This window comes from Protopterus annectens, chromosome 2.part2, assembly GCF_019279795.1.
Source record: "Protopterus annectens isolate FY-2018-M chromosome 2.part2, PAN1.0, whole genome shotgun sequence".
Classification (NCBI taxonomy): domain Eukaryota; kingdom Metazoa; phylum Chordata; order Ceratodontiformes; family Protopteridae; genus Protopterus; species Protopterus annectens.
Window position 1 is genome coordinate 401,729,857 of NC_056730.1, and position 21,592 is coordinate 401,751,448.

At 43.4% G+C, this 21,592-nt stretch overlaps 1 protein-coding gene and 1 non-coding gene across 4 annotated transcripts in view; both read left to right on the forward strand.

Annotated features, from left to right (window-relative positions):
• PLPP1 (phospholipid phosphatase 1) overlaps positions 1 to 21,592 on the forward strand; it is a 1,366,516-nt gene that overhangs the window by 216,456 nt on the left and 1,128,468 nt on the right. For 2 of the 3 annotated variants that reach the window (XM_044063927.1, XM_044063924.1), the window contains exon 2: positions 10,107 to 10,261. The exons of the other annotated variant lie outside the window; for it this stretch is intronic. In XM_044063927.1, the coding sequence (XP_043919862.1) occupies positions 10,255 to 10,261 (7 nt within the window). In that variant the 5' untranslated portion in view covers positions 10,107 to 10,254. The remainder of the gene's footprint in view (positions 1 to 10,106; positions 10,262 to 21,592) is intronic. 3 annotated transcript variants of the gene reach the window in all.
• Positions 12,843 to 12,915, forward strand: TRNAV-CAC. The gene has a single exon. It is a non-coding gene; the product is annotated as a tRNA-Val (tRNA).

Below are 21,592 nucleotides of genomic sequence, written 5' to 3' on the forward strand. Positions count from 1 at the left end.
CCTAAGGTGGTATCCAGGGTAGCTTTAAATCAGGCCATACACTTACCTACCTTTTACCCCAATCCTCAAAACAAAGGGGAAAGGCTGCTACACTCCTTAGACATCCATAGACAGCTACGTTATTATTTGGACAGAACAAAGCCTTTCAGGAAATCAGAACAACTTTTTGTGTCCTATGCTGTAGGAGCTCAAGGAAAGCCAGTTTCCAAACAGACAATTTCAAAATGGATAGGCCACTGCATACGGTTTTGTTACTCCTTTCATGGAAAATCTGTTCCTACAGGCATCAGATCCCACTCCACAAGGGCCACAGCTACCTCTACAGCCTTCCTCAGAGGAGTTCCTACCAAAGATATTTTGGAGGCAGCCACTTGGAGTTCTGTGCATACCTTCACAAAATACTACCACCTGCCTTTATACTCCAAAACTTGAGCAGGCTTTGCCACTGCTGTGTTGCAGGGCATTCTGGCTCCTCCCAGTTCCACCTAGTGCCTACCACCCTGTGCGTAGCTTTGGGATTCTACCCATCTGTGATTACTGCAGCTGTATGCACGATGAACATAGTACAGTTTTGTACCTACCATAAATGTAGATGTTCGAGTGCTAATACAGCTGCAGTACAGGTTTCCCTCCCTCCTTCCCCTCTTGGTAAAGGCCTAGTGGCTAACCCCTCCTCCTACAACCTGATTGGGTTATCCTTCTATGGTATATTTGCTTGCAACTACTGATTTTTGATTATATTGCATTGCATGAATATATATATAATTTATGTATTGCCTTCCTTCTGGGGGCACCTGACATCTGGGGCAAGAAAGACTGAAGAAAATGGGGTCGGCTGTGTCTTATATACCCCTGTCGCACTGACGTCAGGAAAGAAAGCGACAACAACCGACGCCGGACCTAGACTTTGGAATTCGGCCGACCAAGGACTCGCCTGACTGCAGAAAACCCATCTGTGATTACTGCAGCTGTATTAGCACTCTAACATCTACATTTATGGTAGGTACAAAACTGTACTTTGCATTTTAGGATGTCATAATTGTGTTCATGTATCAGTTTTCTCAGTTGTCTCTCTGTTTTTTCCAACATAGAATGCTAAACAGGTTGAAGTATATTATCCCTTTTGTTAGACAATTTCCATGCTGTGCAAATACAACTGATTTAAAACTATTGTTGAGTTGGACTTGCTAACACTCTAAAATGTATTTGCATTGACTACAGCTGTGACACTTTCTTGTGCCTTTTCTTTTTTTCATTAGTGTGGAGGGATTCTTCATTTCTACAGTATTTTCAATGTTGCTTGCTTCTTTATACATAAAGGCAGATCTTGGTCCCACTCATACCTTTCAACCTGGAAATATCAAAAATCTGGACAAAGGCCCATGAAAAATAGGTACAAATCTGCACGTTGATTAACATAAATTTGCGTACATAATTATGGAACCCCACCCACTCCAGTGGGATTGTGGGATACAAACTTTTAAATGCAAATTGAAGAAGAGACAAAATATTAAACTCAAGATAATATGAATAAAACACTGTTCAGTTTAATATTTGAACTTGTATGAAAACTTTTAACTTGTGCAAAACTAAACTATAATTTTCTGTTATAAAAATAAGATTAGCTACTGCTTAGCTGATTGCTTAAATAAATGTACTCTGCCATTCAAAGATACTTACTTATTTCCAAGTGTGTGGTATACCTTCTATGTGACCATCCCACCCCACATCCTCAGCTATCAGGGAGAACGCAAGTGACCATGGCATGCACCTTAGAGAGCACACAATAACTCAGTGGGAAGTTAGGGTCTTCTTAGAAATCCTCTCTATTCTGCATTCAGTCTGCCTTGACTAGTTTATCTGTCCTTTGTTATTGATGCTCACTCTTAACTAAACAGCCACCCAGGATGTAGATGGTAAACCTGCACCAGCTCAAACAGTAAAGTAAATATTAAAGTATCAATCTATAAAACAAATTCTGTGAAAAGAAAAAAAAGAAAGAAATTATAGTTGACATTTTTGAAAAAAGTTTACAAAAGTCTACCTTTATGTGGTCATGAAAGGCAAAATGTATTAAACTAAAAAAAAAAGTCAAGTTTACTCAGAGGCAGACCAAACAAATTAGCAATGCAAGCAGGAAAACATTTTGCAGAACAAAAGTATTTACAGAGGTTGCAGTCATCAATCATGAATGCAAAATATGTTGTTGCTTAAGTTGAAACAAATCCACCTATAAAATGTTTTACAGAAAATGATCTGTAACTTAATATATGTTGTACCATTTTATAAATAAAAGGATTTAAAAAGTTCATATTCAGAATAAAAAGGTATAAAAAAACCTTGTGGAGAGCTCAAACGCTGCTGTCTTAGTGCACTGAAGCTAATCTGTATGCACTTTGTGACCTCCTCCCAGAGAACCCTGCTAAACATATTATAATCCATGGGGGGGTTTCACTGCTGCTCGGTGTCAGTCAGAAATCAATGTGTACGAGGCACGTGGATGGGAATTTTTAATAGATCTGCTTGGCCCTGTGCTGCTTTTCAAGATCTGCGTTTGGATTATTCATGTCGGCGCGGTGCCTGTAAAATAATCGATGTAATCTTTTAACGGGCACCTTTACGGTGGAACCTAAACATTACTGTTTCAATAACAGAAGTGTGCAAAAAAATTATTTGTATTGCCTTTTTTTTTTTTGGCCGTTTAAAGCTTTTGTGATAGTAGCTTCCTGTTCATTGTCTTCAAACACTTCAACAGTGGTAACTGAGTAGCCATGCATCTGTTTGGGTCCAAAAATAATTTAATACTTTGGTTTGGCTTTCTATAGAAGGCTGTTACCTTAACCTGTCGCAGTCTCCAGCCCAAAATAAGATGCAGTTATTGCTGCTGTCAGTTGGTCACGTATTTACAGTAATTGGTGGGTGCGCACTGCATGAATTTTAAAAGGAAACTTCTATAACTGTTGCAGAATTTTATAAGAATTATGAACAGCATGACTAAGCAGAGTCATCTTGTTCGTAATTCTCATGAAATAATGCAACAGAAGTTTACCTTTTAAAATGCATGTAGGCAGTCCACACCCCACTCCCCACCAAGTACTGTAAAACTTGTTTAACAAAGTTTATACTTTTTTAAGACCGAAGAAAATATCTTCAAAAGTCAAACAGAGAAATGTGAAGTTCATTAATTATAAGATAGTAAAGACAACCACAAGGCCTTCTATAGTTATGTAAAGAATCTCAATGGCAATACCCAGATTTGCTGTGAGCTACTGCACAATGGTACCTCCTATACTGAGCCAACAGATATTGCAAATAAACTGGCTGACAGATTCGGTGCTGACCCCCCCCCCCCCCCCCAGGACCAATCACAATACCAGTAGATTGGCTAGACACCCAGTATTACTGCTGCACAGGTTAAAACAGTACTGTCCAAGGCCAAGGATACAGCTTCTATGGGACTAGACAGTATCCCTGGCTGTGTTCTACATGAACTGCAGAGTGAACTGGCACCTCACCTGTGTGTCCTGTTCAATCACAGACACCTCAGGCCTTGTCCCTACCCAATGGCACACTGCTACAGTCATCCCTCCTACCCAATGGCACACTGCTACAGTCATCCCTCTCCACAAAGGAGGAGTGACTACAGACACTGGGAACTATTGCCACATTAGCCTGATGAGTCTGATATGCAAAGCTATGGAACGCATCATCATGGACCTAATAAACAAGGATATAGGAAATCTCCAAATTCTGGATCCTACACAGTTTAGTTTTGTGAAGGGTAGATCATGCCTGCTCATCTTGGTCGACTTCCTTGAGTCCGTCACCAGAGCTGTGGATTAAGGTAAGGTGGTTCATACAGCCTACCTTGATCTGGCCAAGGCCTTTGATACCATTCCCCACTCAGGAATCATAGAAAAATTTACTGAGCTAGGCATCAACCCCTGTATCACTAGGTGGATTGCAAACTGGCTCACACACAGAACCCACAGTGTGAAAGTAGCTGACTCCGAGTCAGACTGCCGACCAATCACGAGGGGTGTCTCACAGGGTTCGGTCCTGGGTCCTCTCCTCTTTGGTATCTACTTCTCTGAAGTCCAGGCCAACACGAAGGGACTCTGGCTGACAAAGTTCGCAGATGATTGCAAGTTGGGAGCTATTATTAATTCCCCAAGTGATGTTGACATCCTACAGAAAGGCCTGACTGAGACCAATGACTGTGTCAGAACCATGGCCTTAAGTTCACTGCCAAAAAATGTGTCGTCATCCACTTTGGGAAAAACCCGGTTCCCTTGAATTACCACATTGATGGTAGTCCACTAAACACAGAAGACGTTATAAGAGATCTGGGAACACAGGTTGACAGCAATCTCTTTTGACCACCATGTTGCAACTGTGGTCTAAAGTCCTATGTGGCACATCTCATTACTAAGGGTTTTGCATCCAGGAAGAAAGAGGTCATTGTCTCCCTCTACTCTTCCCTTATAAGGCCAGTCGAGTACAATGCCCCATTTGGCATGTACCTCACTAGACACCTGCAACAACTGGAGAGGTCGTAAAAGTACCTCACAAAGAGGATCCTAGGCCTTAAACACTTGTCCTATATGGACAGACTAAAAAAACTCCAACAATTTTCTGTCTTATATCGCCTACATAGAGTGCGATCTCTGCTTGACTTACAAAGCCATGTCTGACCCAGCTCTGTTAGAAATGCTACATCTAAAGAAATCCCAATCCCTCCGAACCACACACTCCAGAGACCTCAGCCACATTACCACAATCAACAGAACATGCTGGAGGGACAGGTTCATAACCCAGAAGACTGCCCATGCTATGGAGTAGACTTCCCTTACATGTCAAACAGAGCACCTCACTTGCCCTCTTCAAGAAGAATCTTGATGAATGGATGGGAAATAGAAAATTCACCCCGGGGATCACTCAAGTGGCTCTACTAGACAGAGGCACTAGGAACTAAGGTTGGGTGGCACGCTGCCAGGGTAATCCTATGGGGTAGGCTTGTAAAGGCTCCAGGGCCATTAGCCTAGTATACACCTATGAACCTATAAGCATCAATACAGCAAAAGCATAAAAAGTCTTTCAAACTAAAGTAAGAAAAAACAGCTCAATTATCACTTAAACAGTTAAAGTACATTATTTCTCAAAAGTGCTGCTATCCGTGTGCTGGGGGACAGTGGTACTTTAAAAAAAATCCTGAGTTGGAAGTCATTTCCCACAATGTGTATGTAACAACCCTGCCCCTTATTAACCTAGTTGTTGTTGTTTGTCTTTCGGCTTTTTCCCGGTAAGGGGTCGGCACAGCGGAACTCTGGACCGCTAATGATTGGCAGTAGATTTTTTTTACGAAACGCCGAGGTGCCAGCTCGACGCCCAACCTTCAACGAAGGCACGCCATTTACACACGCATGTCTTTCGAACGCTACCCAACCGCGGGGAGGACATGCAGACTCCACACAAAAGGCACTCCAAAGCCAAGCTGAGAATCGAACGGGAGAACCTCTTGCTGTGAGGTAACAACGCTACCGCTGTACCACCGTGGCTTCGATGGGTTTGAAATTTGAATGACAAACCAATGCCTCAATCGCAAAAAAACATTCCCTGCTGAAACAGATTAAGTGTTTAACCTTTTCCAGTATGACAGTTCTCGACAACCACAATATTTGACATCCTTAAAGCTCTAGACAAAGAGAATAGTACGCTGGAAACCTTTTTGGACTGTTTACAACACTTGCAGCAATCGGATTGAGAAACATAACAGTATTCTGCACATTTCTTTTATAGAGTTTCATTAAAATTCCAGGGAACAAAAAAAGAGGACTGTAAAAGCAGTAATCCTGTATAAACAAAACCGAATACAAAGAAAAAAGAACATATCCGGATAAAACTTCCACTGCAGAACATGTTCATTTTTACTGATCATCTTACAGCACGTGTGACTCGTAAAACTTCCTTGGATGCCTGCATTACACCCAGTGTCTGTAGCCAAACTATGGAACTTGTTGAGTCAAACATTAAACTTATTCAAAAGCAATTGCATTTCCATCCATCATCAGCATGGACTTGTAATTATATTGAAAAGGGGTCAAAACCCATATGAAAACTGCTGCTGCTATCAAATACCTACATATCTTAACACAATCTTCCTTCACAGATATCTTTAAGCCATCCATATTCACCCCACAATCCTACTCCCCAGTCCCCACCAATTACTGTAAATGCATCAATCACAAACTATCACTAAGCACTTTGCTGAAAGGTAGCCTAGAAAGGGTTGCCCGTACTATTGCAGACATAACCGTAAATACAATATTGACTCTGCAGTTTTCACGGACACTCTCTTCCTGCTTGTTACTTTCTTACCTTGTTGAGGAGAAGCCAGCGGAGGCCGTACAGACATGGGTAGGCACTGGGCAAGTGTGTGAGGAGTCATTGCGACTGTAGTATTCACTGTGCAATCATCAGTGTTTCGGACATTAGCTAATACTGTGTCCGAGCTAACATCCTGATGTCTGTTTCTTCTACATCTGATTTTCCCACTTAGTCTGGGAATATTTCCAGCCAGCCTATAATATTTCAGGAGGACCAGAGTCACCAGACATGTAAGACATTGATTTGATAATGCTACACTCCAATGTCCTCATTGATTGGCTGCCCCCTACAGCCATAAACAATTGTTTTTTTTTTTTCTTTAAGTTTACTCTTTTGGACTGAGATAAGTCTGATGCTGACATTATTACGCATGCCCCTACACGTTTATGACGTTGAAGGGTGTGCGATGACATCAGCATCAACTAAAAAAATGTAAATAAAAGAAGAAAACAAAATCGGGATTCAAAGGGGCCACTCAGTAATTTGTGGTACCCTATTATTTTGCACCCAAAAACATAAAATTCCGAGGGATTTGGGGAGGTTGAGAGATATGATCCCACTCTATTTCTCAGCTTGTCATTACTGGTCAAAATGCACCAATACTTACTAACAATGTCTTTCACTACATAGGATCCTTTGTTATGCTGTAATGTAAGAGCCCTAAAGTAGTTAGTTGGTTGATCGTCCTAATCCAGCTCTTGATAAGGGGATTCAATACCTTTAGAGGTATTTCATTGTCTGAATTGACATTGCCAGTTCTGGGTGCATTGAGGTCTGTCCCTAAAAGGGGACAGTATTTCTTTCCCCACCCTTTTGAGATCTCTTCATTGATGAATCTAACCAGGGAGACCAGGTACTGTCTTTCGATGAACATGTTTTCTAGTTTGGCCCTCTCCATATCAGATCATTTCTTGTCTGAGACCATACGTGTCAGTCTGACAAATTGGCCCTTAACTAAACTTTTCTTCTGTGTAAAGGGTTGGGCTCTAGTAAAATGTAAGTAGCTATTGGAGAATATGGATTTCCTAAAAATATTAGTTGAAAATCCTGCAGTATTTTTCATAATCGTAGTATCTAGTTAATTAATTTGGTTTGGCTCAATTTAATGGGTAAACCTTAGGAAGGCTGTAGTCTGATTAATGTACTTGATGAACTACAGAATGTTTGCAACGTCCTCTCCCCACAAAATATATCGTCAAGAAAACTTGATTACAGTTTTGTGTTTTTGATATTCCAATGGAAACAAGTAGCACCTTTCCAAGGAGAAGAGTCATTAAATTTGCAAAGATGGGGGCACATGCCACCCCCATTGCTGCACTCTTTACCTGCTTAAAAATTTTGTCTTCAAAACAAATGTAATTGTTCTCCAGTACTATTTCCATATATTCTATAAATCGCCTTATTTGCCTCTTTGTCAAAAAATCGAGTTCAATTAATACCTCTTAAAATAGATCTAACCCTATATCTTCGGGGGTACACCCCTGCTGGAGGATATGAGAACATGTGTCGGTATTTACTATCTGTTAGTTGTCAACTACAAAAGCCATTGATAAGCAGTGATAGTATGTTTACTCACACAAACAAAAGAAAGTAAAATGAATACTTTTCCATGTGGAGTTGACCTGAGTGTAGCATTTTATTTTTGTGGTAGACTGCCTTAAAAGTAGCTGGAGTTGCTAATTGATGAATTAAATGACAAAAATCACCAATGTTTTTGCTCGCATCTCTATTGTAGCTTTTAAACAATGTTGATGAAGAAACATTTGTGTGTAGAAAGTTGGTTTGAGACATTGACCTTTTTGTCCATGTAGTGTTAAGTAACACATTCACAAGTGGAGTCCCTCAGGGATCAGTCATGGGACTGCTCCTTTTTTGGCATTTACTTCTCTGAAGTCAAGGCCAATGTCTGTGGCCGCTGGATGACTAAATTTGCAGGTGATTGCAAATTAGGAGCTGTCACTGAATCACCCACCAACACAAATGTTTTCCAGGTAGGGCTGACACAGACAAAGATCTGGTGCCAGAGCCATGGACTAAAACTAAATGCCAAGAAATGCATAATAGTATCCTTTGGGAAGTTATCCATCCCTGGTAACTATCATATTGACAACACACCCCCTAAGAGTTGACCCAGTAGTCAGGGACTTGGGGACACACATGAACATTAATCCAATCTTTGACCATCATGTGTTTACAGTAATGAGGCAAGTATTGTATGTTGTGCAACTTATAAACAGAGGTATAGCATCTGGGTTCAAGTAAGCCATTGTTCCACTGTATTTGGCATTCATCAGACTTATCATTGAGTACAAGGCCCCCTTTGGTATTTACCTACCCAGGCATATCCAACAACAACTGGAAAGTCCACAGAGATTCCTCACTAGAAGAATACAGAGTGTAAGTAACATGTCCTATGCAGACCGCCGCAGAGCCCTATCCCTGTATTCTGTCTCCTATAGATTGTTGAGGAGAGATCTTTGCCTGGCATACAAGGCATTATCATAGCCCACTCTGATGGACCTCCTGCATATCTGCAAAACAAACATCGCCAGAAGTACCCTTTCTAAAAGCTTAATTCTTGCCTGCGATATAAATAGGTCCTGCTGGAGAGACAGGTGTGTATCCCAGAGACTACCCCTTTTCTGGAACAGGCTCCCCATCCATGTGAAGCAGAGTTCCTCCCTAACCCAATTCAAGTTTAACTTGGACAATTGGTCAGGGAACAGGAAATTCATCCCTGGTTTGAAACCTATGTCTCTAATGAACACGAGAAGTGTGTAAATGGTTCATTTTTCAGGCCCCTACTTATAAATGTTTCACCTCCCAAGCCCCTGCTTACCCTTATCAAGGGTACCAGAACTTGCCAGAGATTTGGGGTGCATGGCTAGGCTTAGAAAGGCCCTTGTCGTGGTTAGCCTGATAAACACTTATGAACCTATAAATAACAGAATTTCACCTGAAAATACTTTAATAGGCATTCCTTTCTTAAAAATAGATGTGAATAGTCTTTTCATTGAAGTTAGAGAAGTAGGTAATGTAGCTGATCTGCAAGTAGCATTAGGTGTTCCCTAACAGTAGGTCATGGTTAAAAAAGTTTTTTCACAATTTTTTTTTATTTCTCTGGTGCAGTTCAGTGATGCTCTGGAGGAAAACAAATAGTCAATTCCATGCTATTTTGCTTTGAGCTCATATTAGGTTTCTGTTGAAGTTCACTGTTTATCCATCTGAAATGCACATCTTTTCTAAGAACCAGTATAAAGAGGAAGAGTTTCCTATTTCTAAGTTGCAGGTTTTCACTTAGTTGTATGCTAGGTGAGTGTGAAAGGTGCTATAGCTGACATCACCTGGTGGTCATTTGGTGACAGTGATATGTTGGTGTCTTTCAATTCTTTTGTGGGCATCTGTACAGAATGTTCACTTAGCTGGGGAACTCTGAGCACTTAAAATAATCACACCATATATATGTATATATATATATATATATCACACACACACACAAGTAATGGGTAATAGACTGAGTAATAATCTGTGGTTTTTTTTTTTTTGATAATTGTCACTTTAAAGGAAACTATTTCTGACAGTATTTGTATTTTCCTTTTACTGCTTTTGCAATGAAAGTACTGTTTACTGTGATTGTATATGTCTGTTTCTGGAGTACATTCTTAATGCTATATGAAGAGAATTTAAATGTTAACCTGTTTTTTCCATTTCCTTAACAGCTGGCTTGCCATTGGGCATTCTAAACCTTGCCAAAACAAAACCGTTTCAAAGAGGCTTTTACTGTAGTGACGACAGCATCAAGTATCCCTTCCATAATGGTACCATCAGCTCCACTGTCCTATATTCAGTAGGGTTCACACTTCCCATATGCTCTGTAAGTAGTTCTGTTTTTAGTTAGTGTGGAAGGTTTCTAAAAGATGTCCAAGAAAAATCCATCTGCCCATCCGTGGAAGGCAATAAGAAAGAATCATTTTTAAAGGTCTTGTGGTGAAACTTTGTAGTAGACTCATCAGAAAATTTTGTTGTTCTTTTAAGCAACTTCAAAAGTAGAAGGTTTTGGGAATTAAATTCTAAAACATAAGAAGAGGCTTTTTTCTTTTTTATATGTTGTGTTCATGTGGCAGTTTGGTAGTAACATTTTGTTGTGTTTTTATAAAGACGTTGTATGTTTTTTTCTGTAAGTGCAGCCAGATTGTTAAACTGATCTTGTATTAAGGAAGCTGTTATAGCGGGTATCTCCTTTAAGACTGATGCTTTTAAACTGGCCCACCTCACTGCACAACTTTTCTTCTAGGTGCCAACATTTAGTGGGCATAATCTTCTAAGTAATTTATGCCTTGGCAGTAGTGTGTTTCACCCCCAACCTATGCCCATTCCTCGCTCCTTTTCTGTCATAGAGCTGTTCATTCTCTGCTGCATTCTCAAATTATGTATCAAATTCACAGTGTATGTATTTTAAAGTGAGTGTACAGGTAATGTCCTGGAGAGACTACAAAGTGGTGCTTTGACTGCCATATTTTTAAGAAAGCCCCCCCATTCTTTCTATCCCTATATGTATAGTGAAGTTTTATATCAGTCCAACATGCTGCCTTTCTTGACAGACATGTAACTGTGCCATTGGGTACAGCTGGCAGAAGACATTAAGGACCTAGCTTAACAAGTCACTATTCAACATGACAACAAGCACTACTTAGGTTTCTTTTGCTTTGACTGCTTTTTATCATTCCTATTATGCAGTCATAAAACCAATATGAAGAAAACACAGGAAAGTGAATTCAAGTAACATAAAGAGCATACCACTAGCTGAAGGCATGAAGAAGCATGTCTGTCGTTGAGGTCAGCTGTTTATTATGCAGGCTTATCCTTCATGTCCTTCACAATGTTTAGGTGCTGGTAGTTGAACCATGGTTTTACAGGTTCCATTGATATCTCAAGTAGCAGTAAATGTCATTTTCAGCCAGCTGTAGGTGTCTCCTAAAGTGACCAGTACAGGAATTTTTGAGTGTTTTTGAGCAGGTCAGCCTATGGCTTTACTGTGGTTTACTTCCTGAAAGTGTCAACATGACAGATTTTCACTGGATCAGACTTTGGCTTTATACCTATCTCTGTTTAAGGGGCCAGCATATAGTGACTAGGCAGCAGATTAGTACCACATAAATGCTGTGGATGTGACTGACCTCTGTGAAGCATTTACTTAAACTAAATCATCCAGAAGATAAATGCACCACATGGCATGGTTTCACGGTTTCATGTAGTTAGTCCATCAGCATTTAAATACATATATATAATGTGTGTGTGTGTGTGTGTGTGTGTGTGTGTGTGTGTGTGTGTGTGTGTATATATATATATATATATATATATATATATATATATATAATGTATAGTGTGTGTGTGTGTGTGTGTGTGTGTGTATATTTATATATGTAAGGGTGCCATTGTTTTGGTCGACAGTGAGTTTAGCCAGCTATACCGATAGTTGACAGGTGTGCGAGATCGACAATCCTTGGGTAGGGAAATACTTCCTTTCCCTGGGGATTATGCAGTCTCGGAGTTGGTATATATGATAAGCAGGAGGTGTTGGGGGCGCAGCCGTCTACATGGAGGGATATTGTTTTGTTTGTTTTTCTGAAGTAGTATTTGCAAGAGCAGAGAAACGACCTCTGCTCATGCATACTAGGAATTTGACATTTCTGTTTTTGATGTAGAGTGGTTTATCCTCAGGATATTGATATTATTCGAGTTAGTCGACAACTGAAGGTAAATTATATATTTGTTATAAGATTCAGTCTTGGCTAACACTTTGGACTTGGTTCATCTGCCGTGCTCAGCATATAACACTTTCCCAGGCTACTCTTTCACTGTCTTCAAACTTTAATATTCTGTTCCTCTGTCCTCCATTTATTATTTCTCCTTGTCGCATTATGTATGATTCTTAAATGAGCTGTGCAAGCTGTTTTGGAGCTTTAGCTTGAGTTTTGGTCTGTTTCCTTCTGATATAATGATGTAGGCTAGAAATCTTCTTTATAATTTGTTTTTTGAAATTCCTTATGGGTTTTTAGATATGTAAATGCTACATTTGCCTCGCCGTCAGTTAGGGTGTTACTGCCCTATTGTTAGACTGAGAATTTCTCCCTGAATTTGTCATGGGGCTTTGGCATTTTTTTCTTTCTTTTTCTTTTTTTTTCAAGCAGTCACACCTTGCTCTTCTAAAAAATGCAACAGTAGTAAAGAAATTGCCATGTTGACAGTAATCGTGGCTGAGTGGTTAAGGCGATGGAATTGAAATCCATTGGGGTTTCCCCCTCAGGTTTGAATCCCGTCAAAACTTGTGCCATGGTGCGTGTGATAAATACTTTGTTCTGTAGTCTGTGTACTTAGATAGATAGAGGTTCTATTCTCACTATGGGGAGGGTTGGTGTGTATGTGTGCGCTGAACTTTACAGTGAACCTTTGTAGGTTCTGTAGTGTAGTGGTTATCACGTCTGTTTCACATGCAGAAAGTCCTGAGTTCGATCCTCAGTGGAACCGTTATGGGTGGGAGGTTAGCATAATGGTTAAGATGTTTACCTTACAGACACAAGGTGAAGGGTTTGGTTCTCGCATGAGGTAGTTGGCTAGGTTTAAAAATGGGCCAAAAGGGTAGATGTTAAGTTGTCAATCTCGCCTTCATTCTTGCTTGATGGGTTCGGAGCCGATCCTCGGCTCCGACTCGGCACTTGCTTTAGCTCGAGAACTTCTTTTACCAGCTCGAGGCAGCCCCATATCCCATGATGCAAGGCGGTAAGTACCCAGATCTCGTTTGCCGCTTCGCTTGGGAGGTCTTCTTTTTACCAGCTCCTGGTAAATTGTTCACATTTGTGATATTTAAGCCCCTTTTTAGTCTAAAACTCCTTTATTGATAGTTTAAGTTTATTTTTCTACCCTTTCTGACAGAAATTCCCTGTCTCCTTTAATTTTTTGTTAGTCAATTTTTTCCCTATCCCATCCCCCCCCTGTTAGGGTGTGTGTGTTGGTTTTTTATAGAATACCTCTTGGTATTTTGTTTAAGTTATTTTTGACTGGTGTGTGTGTGTTGTGTTTTTCGGCACCATGTCAAAGGAGAGGGTCTCAGGTTTTAAGAAGTGTGACTCGTGCTGTCAGAAGATGTCTCTGACAGACAGTCACACTTCTTGCCTGTATTGTCTGGGCCCTCTTCACCTGCAGGACTCCTGTGCTATTTGTCACTCCTTCAGCCAGAGAGTCCTGCAGGAGAGACGTAATAAGTTGATTCTTAGGGGCCTTCTTAAGCCGGAGGGCTCTCCGGCTAAGTCGGCTCCACCAAAATCAACAAAACCTGCCAAGGCCCAGGCTTCTGTATCTAAGCCTGCGGCCTCGGCTCCGACTCGTACTGAGTCGAGATCGGCTCCGGCTGGAGCCGATTCTGGCTTGACAAAGCTTTCGGCACCGATGGCTATCGGTGCCGAATCTGTATTGTCCACTTCGATGTCGGCTCCGATCGGTTCCGACACCCATGTGGCACAGGCATCGGTGTCGGCTCCGACACCGTTACTTTGGTGGCTGTATCGGCTCCGGCTGGAGCCGATACATCGAGGCTTCCTGTCGGCTCCGAGAAGTCGGCTCCGACGGGATCTATAGTATCGGCTCCGATGGCTCATTCCAGGAAGAGGTCGAGGTCTCCTTCCTTGGAGCCGATACTTTCGGCCCGGCTTCACCTCTTCTACCGGAACGGAGCCATCGGACCCGATCTTCAAGGTCATCCAGGTTGTCAGATCATGACCTAGAGAGTGGTCAGTAGATTACTCAGGTCACAGGTACTGGCCCAAATGTTACACAGTCCGTCTCAGCAGACGACTGTTGGTCCACACCCCGTTACAGTTCCTCCTTCAACTCTACCCCAGAGCTTGGAGTTGGAGTCTTCGGGCATGGTTACTGCTACGGCTGGAGGACGGATACCCCTTCTGTTCCTTCAGCCTCTACTCTTATCTCCTCTTGAGACCTTCCTTAGAGGGATTCAGTGGTCGGGCTTCCATGGTCTCCTCCGAGGGGGTGAGTGGCATCGGACCCTTGTCCGAACCCGCTCTTCCCCTTGGAGCCTCGGCCTTGGTGAGCTCGGCTCCGACATCTGCCTCGGAGACTTCCCTTTCAGTGGTCCCTGGGTTCCTAGCTCTTGGAGCGGGTTCTCTCGGACCTGTCTGGGAGGGGAGCATTCGAGGTGATGAAGAGTGTACTGGCCACTGGTATCAGTCAGCAGTCTGTTCCCGTAGCTCCTCCCTCTATAGTACCTGTTGACATCTCTGCCACTTCTCTTGCTACAGGACCCAGAGATCCTCCGCCTCAGGTTTCCCCATTGGGAATTGCCCCCTCTGCCGAGGATTCTCCTGATGTGTCGGGAGATCCTCCTAGGAAGAGGAGTTGTAAGAGGAAGCATGTAGACTCCCGAGTCTGTCACTTGGATACTGACTTTGATGAGTCAGAGGGATCCCTAGATCCCCTCTGAGGATGTCTCCTTCGCAGACATCCTAGAACTTCTGAAACAGAGGGAAACTGGCCCACCAACAATCCCTCTGAGGATGAGTCAGTATACCTAGAGGCGTTTGGATCTCGGCCCTCCACCTCCTGGGTGTCTCCGCCTTCGACCCCTTATGCAGGTTATTGCACGAAGGCTTGGGCAGCTCCTGACTCTGTAGAGCCAGTCCCTAGGAGGCCTTCTAAATTTATCACTGCCCCGAGTGACAAACAATTCCTTACCAAGGGTGTCCCCGCTGATGCCATGGTGGTGGCTGCGGCCACCAAAAAGGAACTTGCAGATCCTTCCGTGCCCGTCCATCCTCCTAATAAGGACTCTAGGACCATGGATAGGTACGGTAAGTGGATGTTTTCCTCAGCGACCTTTGCTATGCGTACGCTGAATTACCTATGTCACTTCACCAGACTCCAAAGGGATATCCTGAAGGAGCTGGGAGAAGTAGTTCAGGATCCTACAGCTGCAGGAGCTCAAGATAAGATTGCTTCGCAGCTAGGAACCCTCAATTCCGTTGTTAACTCCTCCATGCGGCTAATATCTTATGCTGCGGATGGAGCGAGTAGAGCCGCAGGCACAGGTGTGGCTCTTAGACGCCAAGCCTGGATGCGGCTATGTGATTATTCGGATCCCTTTAAGGCGTCCTTCACAAATTCTCCCTTTGATGGGTCAGCTTTGTTTGGCCCTCAGGTGAAGGAAACCTTGACCAGGTGTGAGCAGGACGGCAAGACTCTTTCTGCTGTTGGAGTCCGTTTTTCCACCCCTTCTAGGCCTTATCCCAAAGGACAGAAGGGCGGGAAGATGTGGTTCCGTAAATCCCAAGGAGTCACGCCGGATTCACATGGTCAGTTTACCCCTAGAGGCAGAGGGGGTAACAATAACAGACGCCGCTCTAGAGGCAGAGGGGGTCCGAAGAACCAGGGAAACAGGGAGCCTCTCTCTGACAAGCCCTTTCAGCATCCCTGAGGTGTTGCCCGGCTGTCCCTCCTTGGAGGCAGTCTGGTTAAGATTATCACTGTACCCAGAAGCCTGGCATTCCCTCACTCAAGACAGATGGGTACAGTCGATCATATCCAAGGGTTACATAATTCCTTTCGAGGAAAGTCCTTTCCCCTCAAATTCCCTTCCAGATGTACCACCCGGTCTAAGGGACATTGCAGAGTTAGAAATCGCAAAACTACTGCAAAAAAGAGCCATTCAGCCAGTTACAATAGACCATTCAGAGCCCGGAATCTACTCAAGGTTCTTTTTGGTCCCCAAAAAGACGGGAGACTGGAGACCAATATTGGATCTCAGCAGACTCAACAAGTCTGTCAAGAAGACAAGATTCCGAATGGTCACTCTTCAGTCAATTCTGCCCTTCTTACAGAAGGACAACTGGATGTGCTCAATAGATCTTCAGGATGCGTACTATCACATCAAAATTCACAGACGCTCCAGGAGATTTCTCCGCTTCCGGCTGGGGTCCAGTCACTTCCAGTTCAGAGCCCTGCCCTTTGGTCTCACTACAGCCCCCAGAGTGTTCACCAAATGCATGGCAGTGGTTACGGCTCACCTGAGACGTCAAGGATTCCAGGTGTTTCCGTATCTCGACGACTGGCTCCTGTCAGCCACCACCAGGCATCAGCTTATACAAGCCAGGGATTACACAATAGGCCTTTGTTCTCATTTGGGCATCTCAATCAACTTGAAAAGTCATCCTTATCGCCCTGCCAGTCTATTACCTTCATAGGCGCAAACTTAAACACTGTTCGGATGTCAGCTACCCTTACAGAACAAAGAGTTTCAGACATTCAGACTCATGTCAGGATCATTCTGGCCAGCAAGAAAATACAGGCCAGAATGGTTCTGAAGGTATTAGGTCTCATGGCTGCGGCCATTACACTTCTTCCCTGGCTCGATTCTACATGCGCCTTCTTCAGTGGATGCTGTTCACACAGTGGTCATACCAGCAGCTTCCAATGCGTCACCAGATTCTGGTGACACAAACATGCAAAGAACATCTTGCTTGGTGGATCACATCGTCTCAGGTTCACCAAGGCAGGTGCTTTGTACCTCCGTCCCCGATAGCCACTGTCACCACGGATGCCTCCCTGATCGGGTGGGGGGGGTCATTATCAGGGCAGGATGGTTCATGGGACGTGGCAACCGTTCGAGTACCATCTGCACATAAATGTCCTGGAGATGAGAGCAGTGCTTTTAACGTTGCAAGCCCTCAATGACTTTCTTCCCGTAGGGACAATTGCAGTCCACACAGACAACATGTCTGTAGTTTGGTATATCAACAAACAGGGCGGAACCAAGTCCTACCCCTTGTGTCGAGAAGCGCTCAGACTTTGGCAATGGGCGATCTTCTCTCATCGGTTTCTGGTAGCAACGCATATCCCTGGGAAAACCAACATTATAGCGGACAGATTGAGCAGAGCTATCCTCATGCCTCACGAGTGGTCTCTCAAGCAATCTATAGCGGAAGAGATTTTTCTGGAATGGGGTCGTCCATGTTGCGATCTTTTGCTACTCCCCAAAACAGCAAATGTCCAGACTTCTTCAGCCTCTTCCCTCTATCAGGCCATCCCCAGAGACGCTCTGACCCAGGATTGGCCCCAGGGACTTCTTTATGCCTTCCCTCCATTTCCTCTGATCCCTCAGGTGATCCAGAAAGCTACCGTTTGAGAGCCAAATTGATTCTCATTGCCCCTTATTGGCCTCGACAAGTTTGGTTCCGTTCCTCCATCATCACCTTTTGGTGCAGCCGTGGCATCTGGACCCAGTGCCAGATCTACTGATTCACCAATCCGGTCAGCTGCACCGGTCAATCCCCTCTCTCAACCTCACAGCATGGTTGCTCCACTTCCTTCCTTAGCCAGGCTTCCTTTGATCTCTAACCCTGTTAGAGACATCATAGTAGCTTCACTAAAATCCTCTACCAGGAGGATTTACACAAGCAAATGGAAACGTTTCTCTTATTGGGCTAAGGCCCAAAATATTGATCCTTTTACTGCCCCTGTTCAGGCAGTTCTGGACTTCTTAGCAGAGATTTTTCATGCAGGCTCTTCTTCTTCAACAGTCAGAGTTCAATTGGCTGCTATTTCTAATTTTCATGTCGGGATAGCAGATCATAATATTATGTCCCATAGGCTCTGCAGGGCCTTCTTGAAAGGAATTTTCCTACTAAAGCCTCCAATCAGGAATCCTCCTCCTCAGTGGGATCTAAATTTAGTGCTGACATCCTTGATTCTTCCCCCCTTCGAGCCAGCTGTTTCTTGTTCCCTGAAATATCTTTCTTGGAAAACTTTATTCCTAGTGGCTATTACATCTGCCAGGAGGGTGTCTGAACTTCATGCTCTTTCGGTTTGACCCCCCTATTTGATTTTTCACAAAGACAGAGTATCTTTGAGAACTAATTCATCCTTTTTACCTAAAGTCGCTTCAAAGAACAATCTGAATCAATCCATTGATCTCCCTGTATTTTTTCCTAACTATTCAGATAGAGCTGAACAAAAGCTACATTATCTTGACGTCCACCGTCAACTTAGATATTATTTGGACAGAACAAAAAAAGTTAGAAAATCTGATCAACTTTTTGTTTCCTATGCGGATAATAAAAAAGGCCTTCCTGTTTCTAAAGTGACTTTGTCCAGATGGCTTTCTTTGGTCATCACTGAAATTTATACGCTCAGGGGAAAACAGCTGTGCTCAAAACCTAAAGCACATTCAACTAGGAGTTTAGCTACTTCTACAGCTTTTCAAGCTAGACTTCCTTTGGACACTATTTGTGCGGCGGCCACTTGGGCCACTCCTCACACTTTTGTTTCCCATTACAAATTGGACTTGGCCTCCAGGGACAGAGCCAGTTTTGGCTCTACAGTCCTCAAGAGTTTGTTCCATTGAGCCACCCAGGATAGAGGTGCTAGTACGCGGTCCCATCAAGCAAGAATGAAGGCGAGATTGACAACTTAACATTAAGAAGTTATGTACCTACCATAACGTTCCATGTTAGTTGTCTTCTCTCGCCTTCTTTCTTGCGACCCTCCCTCCTTCCCCCTGGCCTGGACAGACCTTGTATAAGAAACTATTATACTAAAGACCATTCAGACCTGGTCCTTTTTCCATCTGTAAGTTTCTTCTTCCTTTGGGAAGTATTTTATGCTTGGTGTTATTGCCCTTTGTCAACAAACGAGATCTGGGTACTTACCGCCTTGCATCATGGGATATGGGGCTGCCTCGAGCTGGTAAAAGGAGTTCTCGAGCTAAAGCAAGTGCCGAGACGGAGCCGAGGATCGGCTCCGAACCCATCAAGCAAGAAAGAAGGCGAGAGAAGACAACTAACATGGAACGTTATGGTAGGTACATAACTTCTTATTAGCCTATGACTAACCAATGAACCTATAACTGTGTTTATTGCTTAGGTCCACAACACCTAAGTTCGGTTATATTTGTGCTAAGTTCAATGAAACTGCTTTAAGAAAGCATAAAAAGCAGCATTCTTTTTTCTTGGAACACCATTATTTGAGAGAAATGTAAGCATCTCCCTTTTGATTTTGTGGGTTCTTTGTTCAAGAAGAGGGGATTTCTGTCACCTCCTCAGCTTCTACGTCTCGTTCTCCAGTGAAGCCTTGTTTCTGTAGGTTTATACAGTCTTCTAAAATGCCCTACTATGTAAAGTTTGCCAAGTCCATTCAGCAACCATTAAAGTCAGACTGGTTGCAGTCAGAGCTGTGTTTTCTTGTAGGTTCATAAGTTGGTAGTAGGCTATCGGCCCTAGGCCTTATACAAGCCTAGCCATAACAATTCCCTTGATATTTCTTCCCACAATATTTACTTCCCTGGACCCCTGTCTAGCAGGGCGACTGATGGGATACCCAGGGTGAATTTCCTACCTCCCATCCAATCGTCAAGGTTCCTTTTGAAGAGGGCCAAGGAGGCGCTTTATGGGCAGTCTGTTCCAGAGTATGAGGTGTCTCTGTGTCAGGAACCTATCCCTCCAGCATGTTTTGTTTATTGTGATAAGGTTTAGATCCCTGGAGCATGTGGCTCTGAGGGATTGGGATTTCTTTAAGTGGAGCATGTCAAACAGCTCAGGGTTTGACATGGCCTTGTATGTTAAGCAGAGATCGCCTCTGAGTAGATGATATGCCACAGAGTATAGCTGGAGTCTTTTTAGATGGTTAGCATAAGGCATCTGCTTTAGGCCTGTGATTCTTTTAGTGAGGTATTTCTGCGGCCTTTTCAGCTGTTGCAGATGTCTTGTGAGGTACATACCAAATGGGGCGTTGTACTCTGTAGTGGGTCTAATGAGGGATGAGTACAGTGGGACAATGACCTCCTTTTTTCTGGATGAAAAGCCCTTAGTGATGAGGTGCGCCACATAGAAGGATTTCCTGACTGTTGTGGTGATGTGGTTATCGAAGATGAGACCACTGTCCACCTGTGTCCCTAAGTCTCTCATCACACTTTCGGTGATGTTCTTCGTGTTTCACTGTTGCAGTCATTACATTTGGGTAATCTGCTGGCAGGTTGCCCTAAGTCGGCCTGAATATCAAAGTCTTGGGTCCTGCGTTGGTTGCTGTCTCCTCTTCCATGATGTCAGGTCGTCAGGGATATAAAACAGACAGCCGACGCCATTTACTTTAGTCTTTCTTGCCGCACGGTGCCCGAAGCAGAAGCAGCAAGTGCCGGTCGGCCAACTCCTGAAATTTTCGAATTCAAGTTTCAGAACCGAAGTCTTCAATTAAAGCTAAGTACCCTGTTGGGGAAACCTTTTCTTGCTCCATACGGATGTCGGTAAAAGTTAATAATTGCATTACTTATGGAAAGCAAATACCTCATAAGGATTTTCATTTGTACTGTATTCCTTGCCTAGGCCCAGATCATAACGTGCCTTGCTGTTGGTTTTGTGCTAGATTTAACCAACGCACTATTAAGCGTTGGTATATCTTTGCTTCAAAATATTTTGGAAATGGATTTAACTACCCTGAAATGTCATCGAATAGCATTCCGACTACCGGAGTTCACAAAAAACGCAAAGAAAAGAACAGAGACAGACCGTTGAGGTCCAAAACCGACGGCGAAGCTTCCTCTAAGCCAGTCGCTGGTTCTCCGGTACTCAGTGAGGCGCTTTCGCAGCCCCTGATACCTGCTACTTTCGAGCCGCAGGCCTCTACCAAGACCCATGTGGAGTCCGGCACGCCGCGAGATTCTCAAAGTATTGTATCCACGGATGTCTCTCCCTTGGATGGGTCTGGAGCCGCTGAGCAGGCACCGGCTTCTGAGGGTGTCTTCAGGCCTCAGCATTTCTACATAGAACTGACCCCAGCTTTAAAAACAAAGGCAAAAGCAACTTCTAAGGCTAAAAAAACGATGCATGAGCCACGTGCTTAGGCCTCCATGCCCAAAAAGCAGATGATCAAAATGGCTGAAAACCTAATTACCTTGATCAGCCCCCCCCCCCCCCCCCCTGAAAAGAGGCCTAGGCAAGACACTGATTATGAATCTTCAGATCAGGTTTCTATTTCTTCTGATTCCTCTTCTGATCAGGAATTTTCTATACCAACCTATGAGGATTCAGATGCAGAGGAATCCATCCCATCTGCATCTCCTCCTGAACATTATTCCTTTGGAGAAACCTTGCATACTTTGAGGGAACATTTTCATTGGGAGAGTCAAGATTTCTCAGAATCAAAA